A 27,301-nucleotide genomic window follows, 5' to 3' on the forward strand; every position below is an offset into this window, starting at 1 on the left:
CCAGTGCCCTCCAACCCAGTCCCCACAAGTGCCCTTTAGGGGGGTGCCCCCATTCCAGGCTCCCTCTGCATCCCTGGTTCACAGGCAGGACCCCAGGACCCAACTGGGAGGGACCCACCCTGCACTGGCTTTGCTCCCTGTGCTCCACGCGTCGCTGCTGTCTGAATTTCCACCCAGCTCCATCTGGATCTCGTTGGGCTGCTGGCACTGAGCACAGGGGTCGGGCGGTGCCAACACATGGAAGCCATTAGAGGGGCTGTGTCGATGTGCAGCAAGGGGGCCACATGCAGAGCGAGGGGGGCTGTGCAGAGGGTCCTGTCCCTGCTGCCGGGCTGGCGAGGGCAGGGAAGACATCCCACACAGCTGCCTGCATTCTCTTCTGGCACTTAGCAAGGGCTGGCCTGGGCAAGGGTCTCTCTCAGCCCCTCCAGGCACCTTGGGAGGGTGCTGACCGGTTTCGGGACTAGCCCTGCTGCCTGTGCACCTCCAGCAAGGACCGTCCCGAGCTGTTATCTCACCTGGTGCCACTCACCTCTCCCCGGCCCAGCATCATCTTCAAGGGGGTCTTGTCTAGGCAGTGCCAATGGCATATCCCCTTTACTGGGGACATTGGCATATCTCCTTTATTGGCATCACTGCTCCATCCAGCCACAGCATGGGGGAGAGGGGCAGAGGGAAGGGGTAGGGGCGGTTCTCTTCCGCCTGCTGGCAGCTGGTGGGCGGTGGCGGGCAAGGCTCAGCACCCCCTGCTCACTGATGCCCGGCACCCCCGGGAGCCTACACCCATGGTCCCCCTCAACACTAGGCAGTGAAGTGGGGCTGGCTCAGTGTCTTATCCCCATTTGTTTAGCAGCGCTCAGAGGTGGAGCTGGCCTGTCACCCTGAGCCTAAAGTGACTCCAGCCGGCTCCTGGTGGGCTTGGGAAGTCCAATGCTCCTGGGAGCAGAGCCTCTCTCCTTAGGATCCATCCTGCAGCCCAAGGGTGTTGGGGGCTCTGGCAGTGTCCACAGCTGTGGGGTGACCCAGGAGGTGTGGGATCCTTGGGGGCCAGCAGTGGCATCAAGTCCCATGCGTGGGCAAGCAGGTGCAGGGAGCAGGGATCAGCCTGGGCTCACTACAGGATCTGGGCTTCTGCCAAGAGAGAGGACAGGGTGTCAGGAGGGCACTGACCTGCTCTCCACTTCCCACTCTCTGCCTCTCATTCCCCCCATTACACCCTCCTGCACCATGACTCACTTGGTAGTGCCTTCAAGTGGGTGGCAGCAACCAAGAAGTTGGGTTTGGTCTTGTCCTTGCCATGTTTCCTCATCCGGAGCCTGGGGAAAAGAGCAGTGGTGGCTGAAGAACCCAAGCAGCCCCCTGGAGCATTGGGATTGCCCACAGCCCCAGTGATCCTGCTCTGTGTTCCCCTCTAGCCATGCCCAACTGTGCCCAGCTCAGCTTAACCTCTCTGTTGGGTCATCTCCAGGGCTACAACAGAAGCTGGTCATGAGGCGGAGGAGGACTGAGATGGGAACAGGGGCTGACAGCAGAGCGACGGCATGGCAAGGAGAGTGGGCAATGCCTGGGGCAGAACTCCAAAGAAGTAAAGACATATGAAGGGGTGTCTGCGCTGACTCTGGAGCATGAGAGTCCCCAGCAAGGCAGGAGCCTTTGGTGGGGTGTTAGTAGCAACAGCATCTTTGGAGAATACAGAAAAAGGTCCCATGGATCTGGGCTCATTGGAAAGACCCCAGGCAGGTTGGGCAGCACTGAGTGGGCTGGGAATAGGCTTGGATGTGACAGCGGGTTGCAAAGGGTGCATAAACCACCATACGGAGAATGAAATCTGTCTTGGCAGGGACACAAGAGTAGGGCTCAGGGGACACAGGGCACTCCATGCTGAGGGTTCAGGTGCCAGAATGGGATGGGGACAGCAATCATACAGACCCCTCCCTCTCAAAACCCGGCCTACCAGATGAGGATGGTGATGACGAGAACAGCAGCCAGGACGAAGAAGGCAAAGATCCCAAGGGACACCAGGACAGCCATCTTCTCCAAGGGGTCACTGCGGTCTGGAACAGAGAGACTGTCACAGCCAAGGGATGCCACAAACCCCAGCATCTGGGGGACCCTATTGAAAGCTCCTGGACACCCCAGCAGCCCAGCCACACACAGGCATGGAGCAAGAGACCCTTGCCATTGCACTCAACCACACAAATGCCCACCCTGGCACTCCTGACTGCGACCCCATCTCTACTCACTGATGGGCTCAGGGTTGGGAGCGTGGGAGGGCTCCTCAGCCAGGCTCTCCAGTCTGGCATCTGTAGTGGTTTCTTCACTCGCTGTGGTGGCCAGGTCTGGAAGGACAGAGGGGATGGGAACATTCACCCAAAAGTACCCACAGAATCCCAGGGACCCACAGAGAGGAGCAACGAAGGTACGTACCCCTTTTGCCCCAGAGGTCCCACAAGCCCCAGGGTGCCCCCAGGGTGCTTAGTGGTACTCAGGGAGCCCTGCTCTGCCCCAAGTCTACGGGGAGCAATCCCCAAGTGGCAGCAGCACATCTGCTATGTACAGCAGGACATCTGCTATGGGCTGGGAGATGTTTTGTCCTCCTGCAGCTCTACCTCCCAACTTTAGAGGCCCAGGAGCTGACACTTGCTCTGGTTGGTGTTTGGGGGAATGGGTGCCATGGAGAAGTAACTAGAGAGGGGCAGCTCAGGGTACTAGAGGGGCTTCAGGGAGGGATGGTGCAACATAGTAGGGCTGGATGCAGCCTCTCCCCCTCTCACCTCTGACTGGTGTTGCCCGGGCCTCGGCACTCCACTCGCTCCAATTCCCCGCATCCAGGAAATCCTTGGCACTGACTTGGACCACGTGTTCCAGCCCGGCGAAGGCATCTGTGATAATCTCTGACAGGTTCACTGTCTCTACCTGTGCCAGCAGAGGGGAGGTGTGGGGCAGGCAGGGGCATCCCCAACTGCCCTCTCCAGCCCCATGCACACCCCGCTCCTATGCTGGCTTTCCCTTTCCTTGCACACGGCTTACCACGGACCAGGAACGGTGGATGACGGGTCGGTACTGGAGCCGGAACCTTAGCTGGAAGTGGGGTTCCTTGGGCCAGGAGGAGGGGTACTTCCAGCTCACATGCAGCCGCCGTGGGGCCAGGGGAATGGGCTCCACCACCAAGCCTTCAGGAGGGTCTGGCTTAACTGTGGCAGAGAGGACAGAAGGCCCCTGTCACACTGCACTGCCATGCAGAGAGGGGTTGGGTTTCCCTCTGTCACCAAAACATAACTGCCCAGGGCATGGATGAACACTGGGACAGATGGAGACTCACTGATGGCCTGCATGGTGACATCAAGGAGGCGGTAGCTGAAGCCCAGGGGGTTCACCTCAGTGATGTTCAGGCGGTAGGAGCTCCAGAACTCTGACCGGTGGACAGTGCAGGTGCCAGGACGGGATGGATCCTGCAGGCACAGCCCCACATGCCCATTCTTGTTCCTATAGGTGGGGAGGCAGGGTGGTGACATGTCCTACCTGCACACCATGCATATTTTCCCAACACTCCCATGGGAGGTGCCATGGGAGACCCCCATGCCAAGACCCTAGTGGAGGAGGCAGCCCCTCCACCTCAGTGGCATTCACCCTTCCAGAGTCCACCATGTCCCTCTGAGCACAACAGAAGAGAGCCCCATCCCAGCTCCAGTCCCCCTGGGAAGGCCTCTCCATGGGGCAAGCCATTCTCCCAGACCCCAGGCTTAGGTAGATAGCTCCCCCAGTGGGGACCCCCAGCCCTTGCTTTGGGGACTCTGCTGAGGGCTGCAGCAGAGCCTTTGGGATGGAGCCCAGTCCCCAGGGAGCAGGAGCAGGGTGGGAGTCAGTCCTACCTCCGCTTTTCTTCACCTGTCAGCAATTTCTTCCTGCCATAGAGAGATGAAAAAGCAGACCATGAGGATGAGGGGTCAGCATGAAGCCAAACCCACCCTGACCCAGAGGAGAGGCAGAGGTCTCCACACTACAGAAGAGCCACTCACTCCCACATCTGACATACAGACGTGACAGCATAAGAGACAGAACTAAAACCCTACCCCGCGCTGTTAGTGAGCAACCTGGCAGCAGGAGGTGGGGGTCCCAGGGAAAAGAGACCATGGTGTACAAGAGGGTCTTTCCCAGAGGACCCCCTTCCCTGCCTGGAGTTTCATCACACAGCAGCAAAGATACGGAGATGCTGCTAAAAGCAACTCCCTGGTGGCTGGCTTCACCCTCCCCCTAGAGCCCCCCAAATCCCTTGCTTCTCACTACCCCCTCTCTGCAGAGCCCCTGATGATCCACGCAGCCCCCTCCTCACCAAGCCCCCCGGCTCTTGCAGCTTTCAGCAGGGCTGTACTTTATGAGCTCTGTTGGACTTCAAAGCCACCCGCTAATTTGGCTCGCAGGGATAATTAGAAGCAGCAATGCTGTCAGGGCTCCTTTCATCCCAAAGCATGCTGGAGCACAGCGGCTTGCAGATGACCTGCTTCTCTTTTATAGCCCCTCTGGTGCTGGCAGAGCTGTCAGCAGGGAGGGAGTTCCAGCCTGTTCCAGCCCCCCTGTGCTGCTGAAGGGTCTCCCCAGGTAGCAATTAAATGATTGGAGCTTAGCTCACCCCAAGACATGACCTGCTCAGGGGTGCAGCGTGGTCCTTGAGGCAGGAGGTGAATCCAGGGTGTGGGTGGGATGAGTAGCTGAATTTGATGGTTAACTGTGGCTGGGACCCAGAGATTACCCCACAAGCCCCCCAGCCCGTGCCCTGTGGGGGTACATCACCTGTATGTGGTGATGTATCTGGTGGGGAGGAAGGTCTCCACACTGGAGGTCCAGGAGCAAGAGAAATTCTCGTAGTCAGATGCTCTGCAGGACACAAAGGGGACTCCCGGCAGGTCTGAGGTCCAGAGGGAAGTGACAGTCAGTGAAGGCACCCCATTGCACAGCCTATCCAGCACAAAGGGATGCCAAAGACCTCTACTGGCAAGCCCCTGGGTGCAGGCATCACTGACCCATCCCAGTGAGGTGACACCCCCACAATAGCCCAGCCTGCAGACATGCTACTCACGCCCCAGACGCAGGGACACGGCGTGCAGGAGGCCACCGTCCTCGCCATGGCAGCTGTATGTTCCCATGGAGGCCAAGCTGGCACTTGGCAGCACCAGGGCTCCCTGCTGGGTGGCTGAGCCCTCTGGCAGTGCTGCAGCACCTGCTCGTCTCCACTGCACTGGTGAGCTGGAGAGGAGAGACCGGGCAGGCTGCATCAGAGGACAGGAATGGCAGGTCATCCCAGGCCCACCCTGTAAACCATTCCATTGGATAAATCCCCCAGTGTACATGGAAAAGACCTACCCAGCAGGGGCACCGGTGCACGACAGGGTCACATCTGTCCCCAGCTGTCCATACTGCACACCTGGAGGGACACATATCCCCATATGAGTGTCAGCACTCCATGACACCCCATGCCAGGGCTGGGAGTGGAGGTGGACAGCTTGGGGCTATATCCCACAGTGGGCACTGGCTGTGGGGTCTTGCTTCACACAGGTACCACACTGGAGGACTAATAAGGACTGGTCTCAGTTGGGGTTGGGTGAGCAGATGTAGGGAGGCACTGGCCAGAGGATGCCCATCACAGTAGGGCTGCGTTTCTTGAGTGCCCTAGTTCTGGTAGGTCTGTTCCTGCCTGGGGGGAATGGGGTGCCCTCAGGGTCCTCATGCCTGGGATATGGGGGGCCATATGGGGGGCTCAGTGGGGGGCTCACCTTCTTCTCCCCAACCCTCGGGGACAGCGAGGGAGGCTGATGCCAGGGCTGCTGCAAGGAACACCATCACCCTGCCCAGGCCTGGGATGGAACTGCGCATCTGGGGAGGCAGAGCAGGAAGAGAGAGGGTGTTATTCCCTAAGGTAGGGCAGCTGGCAGGGTCCACATCACAGAGCATTCCTGCAGGACCATGGACCCTGCATCTCCTTGTCATCTCATCCCATCCTGTGGGGACAGCACAAGGACCAAATCCCAGGATGCCAGCTGTGACATCTGACAGGGTCTGTGCCACAATCACAGCTGGTTCCTGGCTGCTGAGCAGTCCCTGTGCCTGGAGGGGGGATGCAAAAGGCAAACATTGACCAGGATCTTGGGGATGAGTGGGTTGGCGGGATTAAGGGTTCTTTGCCATTGCAATTCTGTGCTAGAAGCCTTGGCTGGCTCCCAGTCCCAGGGTGGTCCAGAGACCTGTGCATGTGCAGCTGGAGTGGGAAGGGACCACAGAGAAATTCTGGCCTGTATTTACATGGAAGGAGACAACAGTTAGCCCTAAACAGGCTCACACAGCAGGACTGTGAAAACTCAGGCTGTACTAAGTCCCGCATCACTGCTCATGCCTGTACCCACTGTGAGGCTGGTCCATGTAGATCTACTCCCCTTTGGGCCATTTGTGGCTGAATGGCCCTGAAATCCCTTCCTCACACTCAGAGATCACCACTCGCTCTGGGTGAGAAGTGCAGGGGATGCTGAGTCAGGGATGTGCACCCAGCTGCCCATGGGTCAACCCCTGCCACAGACTGGAGTCTCCCTACCAGCATCACCCCTTCCATCCCGACATACACATCCCAACCTGCACATAATCAGCCTGTCTGTGCCAGCCAGCATTACCCTGCATCTGGTCTCACCTACGTAGTACTGCACATAGCCAGTGTCACCCTGTCCATCCCAGACAACCTCACCCCCTCCATCCCACACAAGCCACATCACCCTGTCTGTGCCAGCCAGCATTATGCCAGGGCATCCATCCTGGCCAGCATCACACTGTCCCTATCAGCACCATCACACTGTCTGTGTCAGTCAGAAATGAATCATTTCTCCCTAGAAGGCCCCTCTACCCACCCCTCATGAATGGACAGGCCTGTTATCTACACTCACACTGTTGGGCTCTGCTCCCAAGTGCAAGCAGGCAGGGGCTGCAGGCAGAGGAGGCAGTGAGCTCCCTGCCAGCCCCAAGTGCAGGCATAAATCTGTGTTCCCCAGGGTTCAACAGCTGAGAGACTGGAGAGATGGATGCTGCAGCCCAGCAAAGGCACCCCAGAGCAGCTGCTGGTTCCCCTCCTGCGGTCGGGTGCCCATGGCCACAGACCAAACCGCTTGGCGAAGGAAACGAGAACTACAAGGCATTCTGCTGCAGGGGGCACGGCGTGTGGCACCCCACATCAACCCCGTCCTGAACATGCCAGGCAGCCTCAAACACAAGCCCCAAATGTGAATAATTTCATGAGACTGTCATAAGCTTTTCCTACCAAACCACCAGCAGAAATGTTCCCAAGAAACATCAGTTAAAAGGTCTCTGCCAAAACTATGCTGGTAAGTAAATGGGAACATTTGGCCTGAAAGTAAAATATTTTGGTGATGGAAAAAAAAGAAAAAAAGGAGACAGAAATGAGTGTATTTTGTCTTAAAAGCAGTGATCAAAAATAACTCCATACACCACGTGGGCCAGAGCAAAGGGATGGTTCTGTGGGGAGGGAAGGAGGGATGTCAGGGAGAAGGGAGAGTGGATTAGCATGGAGAGAGAAAAATAGTTTTAAAATAAAATTATTTCTTCTCCCAACCACCCTGTTTTTTAAATGCTGCGGAGGGTGAAGACAGAGCTGCTGCACCCTTTGCTCACCCTCACCATGTCTCTCTGTGGCAGGAGAATATGCTCTGGGAACTGGCTTACTGCTGACATGAGTTTGCCTGGTCTTAGGGCCATTGACTTGTTCAAGGCCAGCCTGGAAAAATGACCTTGCAGCTGCAATACTGAAAGGCCTCTTTCCCTCTGTGGACAAGGGAAGAGCTTGGGGGCATGTCAAAATTTGCAGTAAGACACTGCTCATGTCCCCAGGGAACAGTGTAAGAAGCCCTGCCTGGCCTGGCCTGGCTAGCGGTGGCAATGCCAGAGGACCTAGAGGTATCTCAGACCCTCACATGGTGGCAGATGTCATCTCTGCAGACCCTGCCCCCAGCTGCATCCCAACACATCCCCATAATGACCCCCAGTGGTTAAGTCTAGTTAGGGACAACTAACCTAGACCCTAAACTCAATGGTCTAAACCTAATCCTAATCCTAACCCTAACACCACTGACCCTGGGGGCCACTCTGCATCCTCCAACCTTCCACACCCTTTGTCCCAGGGCCCATCCTCACCCCTCCACCCCATGCCCTCACAGAGGCACGCCTCCCAGCACAGCATGGGGGAAGACAGCACCAAGCCCCTCCAGTCACACATTATCTTAGTAAATGACCCACATGAGCATTGACAAAAACCTATCCCCGACTGAGCACCACTGAAGAGAGAAGCACCCCTTCCTCCCCTGCCCAAAGGCCACAAGCAAAAGGAGAAGGAGCCACAGAGCAGGGAAGATCTGGAGCCCTCATCCCTGGGTGCAGTGGCGTGGCGGGGGCCTGGTGCTGCAAGACAGCCTGCCCAGCAAGGATCCCCTTGTTTTCTGCCACCAAACTCCCTGGCCAAGGGAAAAACAGGCGTGCAGATGAACACATGGGTGTGCATGGCCAGGCCACCTTCCTTGGCGGCTCTGCACCCTCACGAATGGGAACACAGGCAGAGAAAACATCCCTTCATGCTTGAACCAGCGGTGACACATTCTGGGGACACAGAGTCCCAGCGCAGTGGTCCTGGAGCCGAGCCGGGACAGAGGGAACAATCAGAGCTTTTCTTCCTGCCTGCATGCTAATCCTGGCCCAAGAGACGTCTGCCACCCGCCCCGGGCTGTGTGATTTCCCAGTGCCATGGCCAGGGCAGAGGGACTCGGGTCAGCCTTGGGGAGTGGTTTGGTCCTGGCTGGAAGTGCGGCAGTGCCAGACCCTGCTCCCTCAGCACGGGATGCTCTTTTCAGTGGCATGGTAAGGATGGCCAGGCTGCCTGTGGTACCTGTGCATGTGAGCCAGGCACACAAGGTGACACTCTCCACCCCACACTAACCCTGCTGTTATACTGGGCACCATCTGAGGTCATCCAAAAGTTTTTGGGGAGTGGTGGGTAGAAATCCTGCCATAGGCCCCTTCCTGCATCCAAAATTAAATGCTGCGAGGCAAAACTTCACCCAAATCACGGCTATGTGCCCATGTGGGGTGCGACAGTCCCCTCGACACAGCTGCTCTGTGCCATGCTCTGCCGTGGCCTGGCAAAACCCAATGCAGATTCCTGGGGGAAGCCAACTTTCCATTGCACTCAGTGTTTTAAAAGACAGTGGGGTTTGTTTTTTAATTTTTTTTTTGTTTTGTTTTGTTTTGCTTCATTTGAAGTCACTCTTCAAAGAGAATGGGCCGCACACAGAGCTGGGATGGTGGGGATGGGGACAGAAACAGATGACACTGTGCCTCAGGGCTGCAGATGGCAATGGGGACATGTGAGATGCTCCCCACTGAGTACAGAAAACTGAGATGCCTCCTAACCTCTCCTCAGGGTGGTCAGGGGCAGCACTGCTGTAATAGAGATACTGCAAATGACCCCAGAGCTCTTGGCAGCTTTGCCTGCCATGTGCCAGGCCCTAACGGAGTTACCCACCTGCAAAAAGCCACTCTACAATGGGTCCGAAGCTGGCTCTAATGCCCCAGAGACAGCATCACTCTGTACTCCTGCTCCTGAGCTGGGGGAGCTTCCCCAGCCCTGCTCTCCAAACCCTCCTTTCTGCCAGTGCCTTCTATAGGAAACATGTCCTGTGTTGGAATGCCATCCTACAAGCAGCGTTTCAAAGCAGCAGGAATTCCCCTCTCCTAGTTTTCCTGTGGGGTTGGGAGCAGTGTCCCACTAATCCCTGTCCTCCGGGAATCCCATGTCCCGCTCTGAGGAGCCATGGCATGGTCTGACTACCTCCCTGTGTCTACTGATCCACCCAGAGACCCACAAGCACTCCACCCCTGCATCTTTGGTGACTTTCATCATCACAGCATGAACACTCACCTTTGGGGTGGGGAGAGCAACAACCCCCTGCAACAGCCACTGGCACCCTCCCAGCCACTGGCTGCATGGATAAAGCCCAGCAGGGTGCTGGGAGGGAGGGAAGCATGTTCCCCACCACCTCCAGGGCCATCGGGGGGCATGCACAGTCACACTTGAGGCAACACCTTGCCCACCTTGGGCTCTGCCGGGGTGATACTCTGTGCACTGTCCCCAGCCCCTCCAGTGCCTTGGGAAGCTCAAAAAGGGCTGTTTTCCTCTGTGCCACTTTGTTGGGGTGCATTGGCCCCCATACCTGCTGTGGGTATCGTGCCACACTGGGCTGGGCCAGCACACACACATGCACAGTTGCAGCCAGTGCAACCCCAGCACACTGGAATTACCCCAGTTAAACCAGTAAAACCAGCTGGAGTCTTTCCTTGCGAGGACGCTGCAGTCCAATAAGCCCCATGCACAGGGGCTGAATGTGGGACTAAGCCCAGTAAAGTCCCAGTGTGAGATTTAACTCAGGGCAGCCCAAACAGGGAATTATACCCCATGCAACCTAGGAGCAAAATTAAATTCCACTAAGCCACACTCAGGAGAGGAATTAAATCCATGCAGTCCAAACTTGGGGTTAAATCCAGTGCAATCCAAACACATCGTTAAACCCAGCTCAGCCCAGGAGTGGGGTAAAATTCAGCTCAGCCAAAATGTGAGGTTAGACCCAGCACAGCTCAAACGTGGGTTTCTGCCATCCAAATGTGGAGTTAAACTCAGTACAGTTCAGGAGTGTGGTAAACCCCAGCTCAGCTCAAACACAGGGTTAACCTCAGCATAGCCCAACCATGCGGTTACACAGTCCAAATGGGGGGCTAAACCAAATGCAACCCAAGAGTGGGGTTAACTCCAGCTCAGCCCAAACACAGGGATAACCCCAGCACTGCCCATGGAACCAGTTATGTCCACAGACAGGTACAGTGCAAGTCTCCATCCAGACCAATCCCCTCCAACATGCCCTGATGATGCCCGGTTGACCACAGCCCCACTGGTGTCCAAAGCCAAGCCCAGACCCCCCCAGTAACCCAAGGGTCACCTCTCTCCCCTGTGGATCCAGCAGCTGCTGTCGGTTCCTGGGGCCGGGGGGCCACCACACACCTCAGCATGCCAGCAGCATCGTGGAGGTCAAGGCTCTGCTCCTACCCCAGCTGGGAAACTCCCACCCCAACGCCCTGATTTCCGCCCTCCCCTGCTCCATCCTGCGGGAAAAAGTCTCTGGCTCCCGGTTGTAACCGGAGGCATTGGCAAGGGCCAAAACAGCGAGGGCTCTGTTAGCAGCCAGCAGCCTCGACACTGTGCCAGCTGGCAGCGCTGCATTCCGAGGGGGGAGAGAAGGGGCGCCCCCCTCTCCATCCCCATCCCCACACTCTCCCCTCCGAAGCCACGTGCCAGAGAAATTCCTAAAAATAATTTCTCAGCTGTAAAGAAACATACCAGTGCTGTAGCTGTAGTGCTGCTGAGTTTCTTTACAGCTTGGAGATTATTTTTAGGGTGGAGGCATGAAAGTTGGTGGGGGTTGGGGGGGTGCTGCATCCCCACTGTCATTGGCACATGGTGGCAGGACAGGGCTGGGCACAGTGCCGGGTCTGGGGACACGGGTGGGACCTGCCAGCAGAGAGTTGGGCCACCCTGTGATTAGAACAGGGTGGGAAAGGCTTTTCCTGTCCCAGGAACATTTTAGGATTTGGGATATTTTTCTGCTCCTGGGCTCAGCCCAGGTTGGCAGAGAATTCAGTGAACTTGCAGCTTCCAGCAGGATAGAGCAGCCAGGTACCACCCTGTGACCCAGCATGTTGTCCCCCAGCATCATCTGCATCTCCAAGAACAAAGTTCCCCCATAAGTTGGCCCTGGAGCTGATAAAAGAGCATAAACATGCATAAATGCAGGGGACAGACATGTCTGTACATACATGTGAATGCCAAGGCACATCCAGCTTCTTCTGATGCTCCTGATGAACTGCAGCCTGGAGCTGGGAACCCTGATCTGGAGAGGGGCCCCACAGCATCCCTATGCCTGGTGCTCCCCCTTCCCTCCCCCTGCTCCAAAGCTGGCCAGAGCCCAGAAGCCATCGGGCTCAGCTCCATCCCTGAAGCATGAAGGCACACGGGTCAGCCAAAACGCTGCAGGGCCAAAATAAACAGCTCACCTTACACAAATGCTCCCCCAGCTAGCAATTTGCTGTCACTCCTTTTGCAAAACAAAATCCCTTTTGGGCTGCAGAGGGATTTCAGAAGTCATTAAGGACCACCTGGGCAGCCAAATAAAGCCATCACCAAAGGGTGGCCCAAATAAAGCCACCACCAAAGGGTGGCCTGTTAACCTGTTGTACACCACTATGGGTGGGGGGAAAGGATGGAAGATGCAGACCCCTGACAATGTATGATGTGGGAATGCCGGACCAAGGGATAGCCATGTTCTGTCTTCTCCAACCTTGGAGTCAACCCTATCTGTTTTCATAGAATCACTGAATAATTAAAGTTGTAAAAGACCTCTCAGATCACCAAGTTTGAGCAGAGGAAGCTCAGGGGAGGAACACGGCAGGGACAGGCGCTGGGGAAACATCTCACTGAGGCAGCACCCATGCCCCAAACCTCTTGCCAAATTAATCAGATGGCAGCCCCCGAGTCAAAAGGAGTGGTGGAAGAGCAGCAAAAAGTGGGGAATAGCTGGGAGCTGCAGCACAGAGCCAGGGGATGGGGGCTGAGCCCTGCCTAAGTTGAGAAGGTTGGAAAAACACTGTCCAACTCGTGTTCTGCTAGGGGAAAAAAACCCAGCCAAGTTCTCCTGAAAGATTAAGTGTGATCGTATCCGAGTGGGGGAAAGCAGGGCAATCCAGTGAGTGTGCTGACACATCTCCTTCCCCAGTGCTGGAGAGCCGCCTTGGCCCCACTCAGGGCCAGCTCTGTTTACATGATCCTATTGTCTTTTTTTCTCCTTTGGATTCCCCCCCTTCCAATGCTATAGTTCAGAGTAAACAAAAGCAAGCAGCCTCTCACTCCAAACATTTCAGCCATCCCAAACTTTCTCTGGAGGGGGGCTGCCCATGGAATTTTCCTCATCCAAAAGAATTTCGAAATGTTCCCATTGCAGCCTGCTCTGACTGGAGGCCAAGATAGCTCCAAAATCCTTCACGAAATGCTCAAGCTACCCTCTGCACAGCCCCAGCTCCGGCTGTGCCCCAAAGCCCTGCCATGAATAGAGAAATCCTCTGGCCTGGCACGCTTGCCAGAGGGGGATAAAAGCACATCCCAATCTGTACAGCCCCCCCCCGGCCAGGTCATCACCTGAAGGGAGACAGCAGGTCCTGGTGAGGCTTGTTCCTACCTTTTGTATTTTAAGCTGCCACTTCAGTTCTTATTTTCCAAGTAAGTGATGCTGGTGCAAAGTGCTTGGGTGCACCAGGATGGCAATGCACCCAAACCCCAACAGTATTTGCCTTGGCAGGCAGCATCTCCATAGCACCAGCCAGAGGGACGAGGGTGAAGGGAGTGCCAGAGTTCCTCCTTGGAGTAGTCAGTGGCACCCTGAGAACCAGGAGGGCAGTTTGCAGTGGTGATGCCTGCTCAGTGCTGCTGGCTCACCACATGGGCAGGTGGAGAAGGAGGGGATGATGTGCTAAATACATTCCCGAGGATGGAATGGGGGACAGCACTGTGCCTTGCACATCCCTAGGAGATGGCACATGGAAGGGGGGACAAAATGTACTCCAGGATGAGTCAAGTGCTGGGAGCCAAGGATGCTGATCCTCCCTGGCCCACATCACACTGTCAGGGCATGCATCCCAGTCCCAGAAGAGGTGGGACCCCAGTGTGTTCAAGCAGAGATCCCCAAGAGCTCTCTTGGCTCTGACTGAGCACAGACATGGTGTGAAACCCATGAGACCCTACCATGGGGGTCTGCACAGTACACTGCACAGTACACTGGTAAGGGGAGCACCAGAGGCAGATCCTGAAACAGCTCCAGGGAGAAGAGCTCAGCCGAATAGACCCCCCAAAAAAGTCAGCAGTCGCAGGAAGAAGTATCTGAAGCTCAGTCCAGCACGGACTTGGCTGTCAATGCAAGCCATTGTAGTGGCCTGGCATGCTGATATACCTTGCTTGCTTTCCTGAACAGTCCCTGGATGACTTCCAGGGATGAGTTTCCCTGGGTAGGTGGTCCTGCAGTCCAAAATACACCCCAACATGCTGAGGAGCCCCCACATCCTCCCTCCACAGGCACATGCAGATTTGGGGGCTGCAACCCCTCGATATACACGCAGTCACCCCGGGAAGGCAAAACATTGCTGGTATCCACTGCATCTCCCACCCACAGCATCACACCCCGGTGGGCACAGAGCCCTGTGCCACCATAGAAGCACTGGTAGGGGGGAGATACCTCAGCTCCACGCCGGGCTGGAATCTTGCTGTGGGATGGGGCTCTGCTGGGTGCCCCCAATGCCTCTGCACCATCTCCCTGCGCCGCCTCGCTGGGCTCTCCTCCTCCGCGGAGGCTGCTCAGTGGTTTGGCGTGGGACCGGTCCTACCCCCCGACCCCCAGCAGCCCCCTCCCCTATAAAGGGGCCAGGCAACGGCTGTGCAGGGAGCAGAGCCCCCGACTCAGCAGATGGGGTCTGTAAAGTGAGGCTCCCCCAGGTGTGTTTGCCTTGGCTGGGGCTCAAGCCCGTCCAATTAGAGCTATAGAAAACATATCTTACAAAAAAAAGAGGGGGGAAAAATAATCCTCTCCCCTGAGCTGGGGCCCTGGGTTTGGCCGGGGTTTCTCGGCAGGCCAAGCACAGGCAATGCAGGCTCTGCTGGCAGCAGCGCTGGGAGGGAGGGATGTTTGTGGATATTAAAATGCAGTCGTAAAGTAGAATAAAAGGGCAGCCTTGTTTCGGAACGAGTCTCCGAGGCTTTCCCCTCTCCCGTCATGCTCGGCACCTGGCCGGCAGCACGAGCAGCTCCCCCTTCCCGCAGCCTCTCAGCCACCTCAGCTCGTCCAAGGACTGAGCTGCTGTCAGAGAGACCCCAATCCTCAGGGGTTAAAACCCATCATCTTCAGGAGGGAGAAGATTTGGGAGGCCACCTCTCTACAGCTACCCATAGTGGGTCAAAATTACAGTCACGTTTTTGTAAAACCCAACCCTGCACATCCATTCCTGAACACCCCTACAGCTCCCTGCATTCCCCTGTTCCCTGCCCTGCCTGCATGAGCCAAGGCTGCCAAAGCCCTGCTGCTTGGGGGCAGGCACATGGCACCACCACCAGTATTCCACTGTTTGGCCTCTCCCTGCATCTCCGCTGGAAGTAGAACAAACTGGACGGTGTTTTGGTTAAGGCTCAAAATTAGCCCTGGGCACCCAACAGCCCTGTTCCCTCACTGAATAAGGGGACATGGCAGGATCCCATGGGGCTCCCCCCATCTCCAGGGACCCACAAACCTCTGCTGAAGCCCTCTCCTTGGGACATCTCCCCAGATCCATCCCTGAAGCAGGATGCTACCTCTCCACAGCATTGCCGCTGTCTCCATGCTGCCATGTCCAGCTGTGAAAAGTCGCACCAGGAGGTTGGGAAACAGCCACAGGCATCAGCCCGGCTAAGGTGGCCCCATCCTGGCCCACCTGCTTGGTTGCAGATGCCCAGTGCACATCTGGCTTCACCACTGCCTTCTGCCCCCCTCCCCAGCTCAGCAAGGAGGGGACAGTGGGCTGGAAGCCCAGAAGCTCCCCTCATCCATCTCTGCCCCCATCCCTCCCCCTCTTTCCTGACAGCATTCCAAAAGTGCAGGCTCTCCAATCCCCCGACCCTTGTCTCGTGGGGACCACAGCCACATCCCACCCCCAGCCACGGCCCAAATGACTAACGCCCCGGCAAGAGAACCGGGTGCCGTCGAGGCGAGCAGGGCCTGTCCCTTGGCCACGCTCCCTCCCCGCAGTGGTGAAATCACGTCTGGAGAAAGCCCGGGGAGTGAGACGCCGGGCCCCCCCCCGCTGCTTCCCAGCGAGGATGCTCATCGCTCCACGCCTGCTGGCCGGCCGCCCCCGCTCTGCAAACCCCACGTCCTAATGGAGAGGGGTGCTCCAGGCACGCAGACTGCAACAGAACCCCACATCTCATCTCCTCCTCCTCGCTCCAGAGCCTATAGCAACACCCCGTGGAAATGGCTGCGGGATGTGGAAACGCAGCAGCAAGCCCCAGGTGCTCATAAAAGTGCTCCCGGGGTGCGGGCAGGAACCTTTCATCTCCCTTTAGCCTCTGTAAACCCGCCAAGAGGCTGTGGGGAGATTGGTGGGGGTGGGTGGGGGTGGAGGTGGATGGAAGGGTACCCCCTCTGCTGGCATTCCCCGTGTCAGAGCAGACTGACTCGCGGAAGGGGCTGGTGGCTTGGGCTGGCTGGAAACAGCCCTGGGCAGCACCAGAGGGGACGGTGAGGGACGGGCCACCAGCGCTCGCCTTCGACCTGGCACGCGCCGGCCACGACGGGGGTGACTAATGCGGCTCCTTAAACGCCTCCGCCGGCACGGGAGCGTGGCTCCGGGTTAGGGTTTAATTATCTGCCTTCCTCCGCAGCCCGTGCTCTCCTCTCGCTGAACCGCCACGGGGACCCCGGGAATGTCGTCCATCCCCCCTTCGGCCGGGGCTGCTGGCACAGAGAGAGCAGGGCTGCGGCGGGGAGCTGGCTGGGAGCACGCCGAGGCTGCAGCTGGGGGCTATAAAAAGCACGGCTGTGGTATGTAGCGAGGCACTGAGAGGGGAATAAAATAAAATCAGGTGGTGGATGAGTCGGGCGCTTGCTTCTGCACCGGGTCTAGCCCCAGTGCTGCTTCCCATCGTCCCTTCCCTGCTCCCTGCCCGGTTCACAGCCCGGTGAGGCTGGGGCAAAGAGGAGAGCTGGGATTTGGCAAAGGATGGAGGATGCAGGGGGTGGGTCGGCAGGCGACGGAGGGGGATCAAGGCTGGGGGAACAATCGCTGGCTCTGGTACACTGGCTCCTGCCCGGGATGGAAGCATCGCAGCCACCCCTTGCCCAGCCCAGAGACGCCAGATCCGGGCACTCAGACTTCTGGCAGCTTGTACTGGAGGATTAACCGTGTGCTGATTTACAGCCAGAGGTGCCTTTGCCAGGAGGAAGCTGGCACACTGACAGTGACAGTGGGTGCCCCACCATCCCCCAGCACCCCCAGCACCCAGATCCTGGTGGGGACCTTACCCAGAGGGAGCAGTGATGCCACAAGCTATGGACAGACAAGGCTCCCCCTCAGGCCTGTGGGAGCTCCCCACTCAGGGAGGACCCATTTTTGCACAAGTCTCAGAGGGGGAAGGTCAGATTAATTTTAAACCTGAATAAACAAGGAGAGAAGGCAATGCCAGAGCTCGCCCTTCCCAGTGGGGATGCCCAACAGCAGAGCACAGCACCCGCAGCACAGCTCTGCCCTGCCCAGGGGTTCACATCCCCCTAGGGGAGCCAGAACAGACCCACACCCAGAGGCCTCCCTCTTCCACAAGGAGCTCCCAGCTGAGTCAGTGCTGGCAATGAACAGAACAGCTTCTGCTTGCCTTTGCAAGATTCCTCTGGTCTCCACGGGGAAGCACCTACTCTGGGACCCCCGTCCCACTGGGAACAGCACCAGGGCTTGCCTGTCCCCTGGCCACAGTGCACAGTGCGGTCTTGGGAATGAACCAGGAGGAGGAAAAAAAAGAAAAACAGTAAAATTGTTTGTAGGTCAAGAGGAAAATGGAAAAAAAAAAGTTTGTGTTTTTCATGCCAAAAGGAAAATGAAAACCAAAACATTTTGTTCTAAATGATAGGCCTTGTTTAGTTTTCAGTGGTTTTACTTTTTTAAACTGGTTTGAGTTAAATCAAGCTAAATTTGTCTTCCAAACATTACCTTGGGGCGGGAAATAAAATAAATTAAAAAAAAAAGAAAAAAGAAAAAAAGAATAAATCAAAACATCTCGTTTGGAAAATGTCAAGAGTGAAACGCCACGGCTTTTCCAGCCTGGGAGAGCCGCAGCCGGGCACTGAACCCAGCTCAGCTCACAACTTGGCCTCCCTGAAGCAACTTTTTTTCCCGGAAAATAAGGCAACTGCTGTGCCGATTGACGGTTGGGATGGCTCATGCACTGGTGACCGGCTACCATCAGGGATGCCCCTTCCAGTCCCCATGCCAGTCCCCAGGACCTGCGGGAGCATGGAAGGACCCTGCTACAATCAGCAGCCGTGCGCGTGAGCCGAATCCGAGCTGAGCTGCTCTCCAAAACTCCTCTTTAAATGTCTTTTCTATTAGGTCAGCATTCCTGCGTTGCCCAGGGAAGGTGGTTACGGCCGGCAGCCCGGCACACAGGCTCCTCGGTGCTGGCTGCTGGCTCCCCGTCAGCAAGCAGCCTGCCCACGCTATTAAATTACTGAGAAAAATGGATCGTTTCACCAAAAATTAGGTGCAGGAACCTCTCATGCGGTGGCAAGGCAAGCTGGTAATTGGAAATTCATAGAGCTGGCCGCAAATGCTGCCTCTGGCTCCACTCCACCCTCCTCTGGTTGTGGTGAGGGACGGCGGGGAGGCGTTTGCTGCTGTCCCTGACGTGCCGCTGCTGATGGAGATGTAGCGGCCACGTCGCCAGCAGCACAACAAGGTCCCCTGCATACGCCAGGAGGGTTAAATGCTACTGCAGGGTGCCTCTGCTCTTGGTAGATGGAGAAAATAAGTGAAAAAAAAGCTCTCAGGGACCTTTTCAGGCACTGGAGGAAGAAAATACTCCATGCACGGTTGGACCTGCTTACCTCACCCTCACCCTTCTGGTGACATGTCGCATGGGGACATCACCTGGGGATGGCAGGACACACTGCACCAGCCCAAACTAATTCCTCCAGGGTGAAAATCAAGATGACCTTCCTCACAGACCACACCTGTCTTAAGTCCTTCATACATCCATCCATTTGTCCCAGGCACAGTGTGAGCACTACTGCTGCTCCTTTTGAGCTCAGGCACCTCATCACCATCCTCCTGGACCACTGCAAGTCCAAACCTCAGTGCCTTGCTGAGCAGAGCCCTCTGAGATATCTCCAGGGCAAATGGGCCTGATGTTGGAGCTGCCAGAGAGCCCAGTGTGTATCTGCAGCCTCCATTTGGGAAGAACGGATGAGGATATGCAGCAGACCAAGAGCTGTGTCAACAAGATACTAGAGGAGATGGGTCCCTCACACGGGTTGTTCCTCGTGCTGATACCTGCACCAGGGCCCTCATCTTCCTCACTGTGTGCAGCCCCTGCCCTAGTGCTGCAAGGAGAGGGAACAGAACAGCCAGGGAACTGGATGCACTCAGCTGTTTTTTTGGATGCTGGGATGCAAGGACCTTGGGCACAGTCACAGCTGGAGAAGGAACATGGAGCCAGGCACAGGACCAGGGAGGCCAGGGAAAAGGCATGCTTCCCCTGGCACAACCATGTTCCAGCCATGAAGCTGCAAAACTCAAAGCCAGGATGGGGTGGAGCAGCCTCAAGGGAGCTACAAAACAGCCCCCAGGAGCCTTGCAGGAGCTAAAAAAAATCAAAAGCAGCCAAAGCTCTGAAGAACCCCCCGGGTTTGCGTGTTGGCCCTTGCAAGACAAGGATGGAGCAATAGCTGGTTGGGTCCACCAGCTCCTCCTAAGCCTTGAGGCCTCAGGCAAAACTCATGGAAAGCAAAGGAAAGACTCCTGCAGACCTCCCCAGCAGCTGGGGGCTGGCCCTGTCCCTGCAAGGAAGTCTGGGGAGGTGCCAGCTGGCCTGGGCACCCTGTGTGACAGCAGCTTTCGCAAAACCAAGCTGGGCCACTGCAGCGTGGCCATCCCTGGAGACCTTTGCAGGGCTGTTGCAGCACAGCTGCTGGAGCTCTGTCGCAACACCAGCACGGCACTGGGATGGACCATGATGGAGACCCAGCATGACGGCACTTTCTGGTTTTCCCTATCTACCTCAGCAGGAAGGCAAGGGCTGAACTGTGCTTTTCGTGATGTTATTGAAGTCAAAAGGCACTGATGCCTGTGCTGACCTTCATCAAAGAGGGGCTTGTGAGGTCTTGGCTCCAGCTCCGACTATCGGTCTGGCCAGGATGAAAGCTTTCTGTCCCAAAGGAAGGGGATGGTGAAAGCACAGGAAGGCAAAGGAAACAGCTGGACGGGCATAACCACACCAGCCTAGGGGGACGTGCTCCAGGGATGCTGTGTCAGCTGCACTGCCTTTCACGTGCTCTTCTGTGGGGACATCCACACCACTTAGGCCACCAGGAGGATGGCAGGAAGCTGCCCTGATCCCTGTTTGGGGCTCCCCAAGGTGGGATGAGACTTAACAACAGCTGAGCACAACACCCACCAAAATCAGTGGGTCAGACGACTCTCCCCAAGCTGCTGCAGAGATGATGGTCCCCCCAAGCTGGAAGCTTCTTCTGTCCCTTCTTCCCCTTTGGTGGATCTTCAGCACTGGCTTCTCAACAAGGCTTGGCATCCCTTGATTTCTCTTTATGAGGTAGAGTAAACAAGAAGGTGCCCAAATGACCTTCTTTCCACCATCAGGATTTCATTAGATGAAGAAGCCCTTAATGTTTCCACCTCTCCCTATACAGCAATGTCTGCAGGTCTGAAACAGTTTTCATTAGGCAGTTTCTATTTTAGCTGTCTCCATATTGAGAGGGAGAGACCAGAGCTGAGCAGCTAATTTTTGAAATGCTTTCAGCATCTTCCCCTCTCCTGGCTGATGCACAGTCTTACCTGCAGCAGGCCATCTCCACCTGCATGAGCCAGCCTGACAATGTCAGGTCTCCTGAGGTCCCTCCAGCCTGCCTGTCCTCTCCAAAAGCACCTTTAGGAGACAAGTACAAGTAGGGTACTGGTGGATGTCACCGTCCCCTGGCCAGAAACTTCCAGAATTCCTCATAAGCTTTTTCAGAAAAGATCAATCCCTGCTGGAGCAAGTCCAAGCTCTCTGGTCAGATGTGACTAAAGTGACCACAGAGCACACACAGTGCTGGTAGGAGGGAGGCAAATCAGGTCTTGACAGAACTTCTCGTTCCTCTTCCTGTTGACCTCTCCCACCCAAAATACTCCAAAACACCAGAGGAGGAGATATTTGTCACCTTTTTTTTCCATGTCCCAGACTTGTGCCACTATAGAGAAGGAAGAATTGCATCTTGCAGCCCAGCTGCCCACCTGTGCTGGAGATCTTAGCAGATGCTCCAGGGGTTGCAGGTGCTGTGACCTTTCAAAAGAGTCCAAAGTTCACCTCATCCTGCTCCCATTCCAGGGTGACTCAGAGACCTGGGAAGCAGCCAGACTTGAGAGATAATTCCCATTAACACGCTGATCCCTGACACTGCAAACCTGCTTCTAATCCTCAGAGGAATTTTCCATTTTTCCATGGAAATGGTCCATGGGAGTCTGGCTGTTGGGGAAGACTCAACTACAGCTGCAAGGCATCTGTGCCCTTCCCCACCTTTACAACCTGGATGGTAGGCGAAAACCATCACCGGGAGGTACACAGAGATTTGCTGGTAGGAACTTGGGTCATAAGGTCATGATACACCCAGCCAGAGAGATTTGGTGATTTTCACACATGCAATGCTGTTGTAACCACAGGGACACTTAGAAAAAACCAAAAAATTCTCTAAACATTCCAGCAAGTCATTTCAGACATCCCAGGGCTAATTCCTGATGCTGACATTGTATCAGCATTTCAAATGCTGGTGAAGCCCCAGTGTATTGCTTACAGGGAAGAGCTCCCATACCATCCAAGTTCTGTCCTTGGCTATATTTTGGGCAGGGGCAGAACCACCTTTTCCCATGCCTGAACAAGAAGAGGGGAAAAAAGACTGTGAGAGATGCTGAAAATTTCCAAAGGCAGAAGGGCAGAAACACAAGCCAGCACCTGCCCCTCCTGAAGGCAGCATCTCACGAGGGGTTTTCCTCCAGAGCCAAACTCACGGGAGAAGAGGAGGCAAGAATCCTTTGGCTTGTTTAACCTAACAAGGAAGCTATAAATACAGCAGGGTAAACACCAGAGAGGGAGAAGAGGTCTTGAACTAAAAGCACAATGTTGGCACAAACCCACAGGGGAATAAGCTCTCCAGGAACGCATTCGGCAGGAAACCGGAGGGAGGTTGAGGCCTGTGTGAGCAGGAAGAGTCTGGAGTTGCCTTTGAACAAGAGTGGAGTAGAAAGAGAGGGTTTGAACTGAGTGCTCAGCCAGCTCATGGCAGGTGAGGATGCCATGCATTGTCACCCTCTGTGGGGGTTTCTCCAGCCAGGATAGACCACGTGAGCTACGTGAGAAGGGCAGGACAACTCCATGTGCAGGATGTGGGCTGCCTGGGTGCCCACCCATCATGACAGCTTCTGATGAACCCAGCAGCTGCAAAGGGGAACTGCTGCTGCTGCCACGTGAAAACGGCGGGGAGTCTTGTTGTGCCGTGAGTCATTCATTCATCGTTCACAAACAGGGCCTGCACTTGGCCAAGCATCCTGCTCCCCGCCACCACTGGGACAGGGAAAAATTGGCTTATTAGATACAATCAAGTCAAGTTTTCCCCTCCCTGAGAGGTTCCTCTTCCTGGAGTAGGAAGGGCAAAATCAGAGCTACTTTTCTCCCATGTTCCTGCAGGCAGCCTCTGCCTTTAGCTGCACCCTCCAGGGAGCCCTCCCTACCACCCTACTGAAACTCACATTCCCTATTCACTCACCATTGGTGACATCCAGCCATATTCATGACCCTCCTGTCTCCAGTTAGATCTGTCCCCCACCCCCGAGTTCCACTTTGGCTGCCAAGGTCAGTTCACAGCTCTCTGGAGAGGGCGTACTGCCCTTTTCACTTCCCCCGAAAAGGGCCAGGTTGGTGGAGCAGACAGTGCATGGGTGCTGAGGGAACATCGTAGCCACATCTCATCCTTGCTCCTGCCACAGGAGGACCTCTACCAGCTCACAGTTCCCTCTGAGAATCCCCTGCCCTGTTGCAGGCTGGGACGCTCTGTGCTCCATGTAGCTCCACGTGTAACCTCGCTGCGACCTGCCCTCCCACAAACAGGGAGAGTGCAAACACCCCACCTCCTCCTGCAAACGAGACAGCCAGACGTGGAGCCGTCACCTCCCGGCACCCAAGGCGTTCAGCCAGCCCTGGACACCCCAGCTCTGGCTGTGCCATCAATGCCAGTCATTCCACACCATTTTGGGCACAGCAACACAAGCTCTGGGTTTCTCCCCATCCATGGGGACCAGGCACAAGGCACCCAGAGGCCCCGTCACAGTGGGGTCTCGGTTTGCTGACAGCGATGTCTGAGCCGAGGACAGCCCCTTGGGCCCCTCTGACACCCTTCACCAGCCCAGAGGCAGAGCTTGTAGAGTACCTGGTGGGTGACACAGACAGCCTGCGAGGGTGGCAGTGGGCACAGCTCAGGGCTGGGCACTCGTGGGGGCTGGCAGAGGACAGAGAAGTTGGGACTGAGACAGCATCCTAGGGCAAGGAGGGACAAGGAAGACAGCCCTGCCAGCGCCCGCGCATGGGAAAGCGCCTCTCTCAGCGCCTTTCCTAATTGGGAGCAGCTTTTCCCTCCTTGGACCCCCCAGGAGAAGAGGGGGCCCTGCCAGGGGGGCGCGTTGCCTGGCATTCAAGCCTTTCTCCAGAAAACTCCCTTTAGAGTCAGTGGGGTTGTCGAAATTGGGAAGGGTGGGAGGGGGGCCTGTGGAGGCAGGGGAAGGAGCTCAAAGACCCCACCCCGGGAACGCCGTCTAGTCCCCGAGCATCTCCGGGCAAGGCGGAGGCGCGGAGGGTGGAGAAGGGGGAGCAGCACCGGGTACCCACAGGCAGCCGGGAGGAACCGGGAGGGCAAATCTCTGCCAGGGACTTTTTGAGGGGACACGGACACAGACACACAGGCACAGTCCACCCCCACCCCTCCAACTTTCTCCGTCCGGGCAGCAAAACAGCCCAGGGGAGCCGCCTGCCCGCAGCCGCTCTCCCCTCACCGCGGCGTCGGGGCGGCGGAGACCCATTCCCCTCCCGGGGTGGGGACGGGGGGACTGTTTCCTACCTTCCTGCGTGGCGCCGCGGCTATGTGTCCATGGCGCTAGACGGAGCGGCAGCGGGGCCGGGAGCTGGAGCGGGAGCGGGGCCGGGAGCGGGGCGCCCGCACCGGGCTGGCTGCGGCCGGTAGCGCAGGCGGTGCGAAGCCGGCGGGGCTGCCGCCGCTGCTCCATTGGAGCAGGGCTCTGCCAATCTGCCGCCGCCGCCCCGGGACGCTTCCTGCCTGTGAGCCACCCCCCGGGACCGGGAGGGCTCCGAGCCCGCTGCCCGCCGCTTCCTCGGGGTGCGTGGTCCCCCCGCGAGGCTCCCCGTCCCGCTCCGGCCGGGGCGCCGGGTTAGGGATCCCACCGCGGCGCGCTGATGTGCGGTGCTCTGCGGAGCTTGGGGGTCCGTCCCCGCGAGGCTCAGGAACCCCCACTTCCCGACGGTGCACAGCCCTCCTCGGTGCTCTCGGGGGTCAGCACGTCCCTCATTCACCAACCGTGCCTGCCCCCACCCAGCATCCTGGAGGAGTGGAGCCACGCAGGTTCTGCCTGTGACTCAGTTTCCCTTGCCCCTGGGCGGGGCATTTCTTTGGGGTTTATTTTTGTGGTGGTTGGTTTGATGGGGAACGTGCAGGGAGAAATTTGGCTGCGGCGTTTGTGACCCTGACCTGGATAAAAGGCTCGTTTCTCTTCACATCATGCAATGCATGTTTGCGTCCCTCTCGTGCAGGACCCGTTCGCCACCCGACCTGCTTTCCCTTGGAAGTGGGTTTGATTTGTCATTTTATCATGGTGAAAATTTTCAGGAGGAAAAAAAACTCGTTGGAAGTCTGCAATGGGGAACTGGCTGGTGAAGACCCATGGTGGAACTTTCTCTTCCCATGCCACATGAGGCCAAGTCTGGTGAGGGTTTCCCCAGGTGATGCTGGAGCCCCGGGACAGGCCCAGTGTTTCTCTCTTCACTGGGCATGGTGCAGAGTGTCCCAAGTGCGTGTGTCTCCCACACAGGTCTACTTCCCCTGCAACAACAGAAGGCTCTCTAGCCTAGCAGGAATGAACAGGGTCACAAACTCCCATTGCAACCCTACAGTAACAAACTGATCCTTGCCCATGTCCTGGCACATCTCTGAAACCCACAGTAACAAACTGGCTTTCCATCTCTGCAACCCCACAAAAAGACGCCCGTGGCTTATCCCACCTCCTGTTTATCCCTGTGATAATAAAACAGTGTTTTCCTTTGTCCCAGCTCTCCCATCCAAATCCCATAACAGATTTTGGGAGAGGTGGAGGTGAGCATGCCCGTCCCAGTACCCACACTGCCTCCAAGGCTGCACACTGCAGGTGTTGTGCTCAGCTGTGGTTGAGGCTTGGTAATCACATCACCCGAGGAATAGCCCAGTGCAGCACATCTGCTCGTGGCCTGGGCTACTGCCTCGCCAGCCACATGTGGCCAGATCCATCCCGCCTGCACTACAAGAGCTGGGGCTGTGCCAGGGCTGGGGATGTCCCTCTCTGAGTCAGCTCATGTGGCCTCTCAGGTGCTTTGCAGAAGGAGTCTGGTCCCACCAGCCTCCTCACATCTGCCCTCAGCTAGCAGCTCATAAGGATTTTGGGAGCCTGGGGAGAGGCTGGTCCCAAGCAGAGAGAAGTTTCCTCCATCCGGCTTCTCACTTTCCCCTTCCCGCCTCCTAAAGCTGCTCTCCACTCCACAGTCCGTGTGAGCTGAGGGACACTGGGCATCTTCCAGGATCAGCCAGCTCCTCGGGAAGGAGCGGAGTTGGGCGGGCTGCAGCGCGCGTTTGGCCGTGGGTCCTCCCCCGGGAGCAGACCCCGAGCTTTCCTCAACACTTCGTGTTGTTCGCAGGGCGCCGGGAGCTGGGCTGCTTGGCGCCAGCGCTGGCGGGGAGCCACGCGCTGCTTTCTCCGCTGCTGCAGTGCCGGAGAGCTGAGCCGAGCTGAGGATCCGGGGAATCCCCCGGCTCTGCAGGGCTGGGGCCGCCTTTGGGGGTAAGAACTTAAGAGCAGAGTTTGATTTGTAGGGGTCCCTGTGCTGGGAGTTGGAGCTGGCAGACACCCAGTGGTGTGCTGGGAGGAGGGGTGTACTGAGGATCTGGAGTGTATTGGGACTCCATCTCTGAGCAGAGCTAGAGAGATGCAGTTTGGGGTGAAGGGGAGGTTTGGCAGTGGTGTGGGGTCTGCTGCGTGAGCAGTGTGCTCAGGGGGGCTGCATGCCCCCTGGAGTCCTTGGGGCAGGAGTTCTCCGCATCTCCCTGGCACAGGGAAGTTCTGACATTGCAGCCATTCCCCTCCCTCATCCTCAGGCTCAGATGAGGATCTTGAGCTTCACACACCTTGAGCTCCTCCTTTCTGCTGTGGCACAAGAACTTCTGAAAAGACACGAATTGGGGGAGCCTAGGGTCTTTCTTTTCTCTCCCTCCCCTCTGAGCACAGAGGCCAGAGAGGAAGCTGCCAGCTCTTGCCCAGACAGATCAAGACTTGGACACATGAGCAGATGGCTGGAGGTTTTATTACACTACCATAAACCCATCCAGGACCAGCTGACCTGAGGCCATATGAGCTGCGTGCAGCCCTCCCTCCCAGTCCACAGCTTTGCCTGACTACCCGCTGGTGTGTGCTCAAAGATGTCCTGAGCTCTTTGACAGGAAGAAGCAGGCACATCCATGAACTGGGCTCCCACATGCTGGATTGTGAGAAGAGATTGGGAGATTTGGACTCATAGGCTTGAGAGCTGGAACTGGGACAAGCTTGAAGCGAGATGTGCCATGCTGATGTGCAGGTGCCACCTCATGATGATGTACTCAGGGATGGGGACGCTGGATCTCAACCTTGCTGGATGAGTTAGTACTTGCTGTATTTCTGCCTGGATGATGTGAGGGGAGCAGATGGATGGACTGTAGAGGACTGTGGGGACTGGAGATGAGTGCATCTGAAATGTATGGTGGTTTCTGTGCAGAGGAAACTGCTACAGGGTGTGCCCCCTCATGTGCGGGGCTGGCTGATAGTGTGAAGCCTCTCCTGCCCCAGTGCCCACTCCAGTGCTGCCTGTCTGAGGATGCTCCATGCCCATGCAGCCTGGGCATGGATGGGGGACATATATGCCCTGGAAGCCAGCTCCAGTGACTGTTCCTCAGATCCTAGAGACACGAGTGACCATTCCAGAGATGCAGGTGCCTGCTGGGTGCAGGGCATTGTGGGGCAGTGGGTCTGTGCCATTCAGGACCAACCTATTGGCCTTGTGTGGGACTTGTCCTGTGAAGCCTCCTGCCCAGTG

General features: G+C 56.8%; 1 protein-coding gene across 2 annotated transcripts; it reads right to left on the reverse strand.

Annotated features, from left to right (window-relative positions):
• Window positions 1-564: 564 nt before the first annotated feature.
• IL11RA (interleukin 11 receptor subunit alpha) lies at window positions 565-24,110 on the reverse strand. 2 transcript variants are annotated; one of them, XM_050328871.1, is made up of 13 exons: window positions 24,033-24,110; window positions 5,772-5,871; window positions 5,362-5,422; window positions 5,078-5,244; window positions 4,792-4,906; window positions 3,873-3,905; window positions 3,323-3,486; window positions 3,031-3,194; window positions 2,775-2,916; window positions 2,244-2,339; window positions 1,955-2,054; window positions 1,237-1,316; window positions 565-1,131 (listed from the first exon to the last, which is right to left on the reverse strand). In XM_050328871.1, exons 2-13 carry the CDS (start codon window positions 5,869-5,871, stop codon window positions 1,115-1,117), a joined length of 1,239 nt encoding a protein of 412 aa, XP_050184828.1. In that variant the 5' UTR covers window positions 24,033-24,110; the 3' UTR covers window positions 565-1,114. The 2 variants fall into 2 exon arrangements, with proteins under 2 accessions (XP_050184828.1, XP_050184827.1); XM_050328870.1 differs by lacking the exon at window positions 24,033-24,110 and having other exon boundaries at window positions 5,772-5,888.
• Window positions 24,111-27,301: the final 3,191 nt, after the last annotated feature.

Source organism: Myiozetetes cayanensis, unplaced genomic scaffold, assembly GCF_022539395.1.
Source record: "Myiozetetes cayanensis isolate MyiCay16 unplaced genomic scaffold, myiCay2020 scf4, whole genome shotgun sequence".
Taxonomy (NCBI): domain Eukaryota; kingdom Metazoa; phylum Chordata; class Aves; order Passeriformes; family Tyrannidae; genus Myiozetetes; species Myiozetetes cayanensis.

Excerpts from the sequence above, each read along its gene's own strand:
- IL11RA (XM_050328871.1), bottom strand. The coding sequence starts at position 5,871 with ATGCGCAGTTCCATCCCAGGCCTGGGCAGGGTGATGGTGTTCCTTGCA. Across the intron at positions 5,423-5,771 it reads CGAGGGTTGGGGAGAAGAAG|GTGTGCAGTATGGACAGCTG; the intron begins GTGAGCCCCCCA and ends GTGTCCCTCCAG. Across the intron at positions 4,907-5,077 it reads CGTGTCCCTGCGTCTGGGGC|ACCTGCCGGGAGTCCCCTTT; the intron begins GTGAGTAGCATG and ends TCTGGACCTCAG.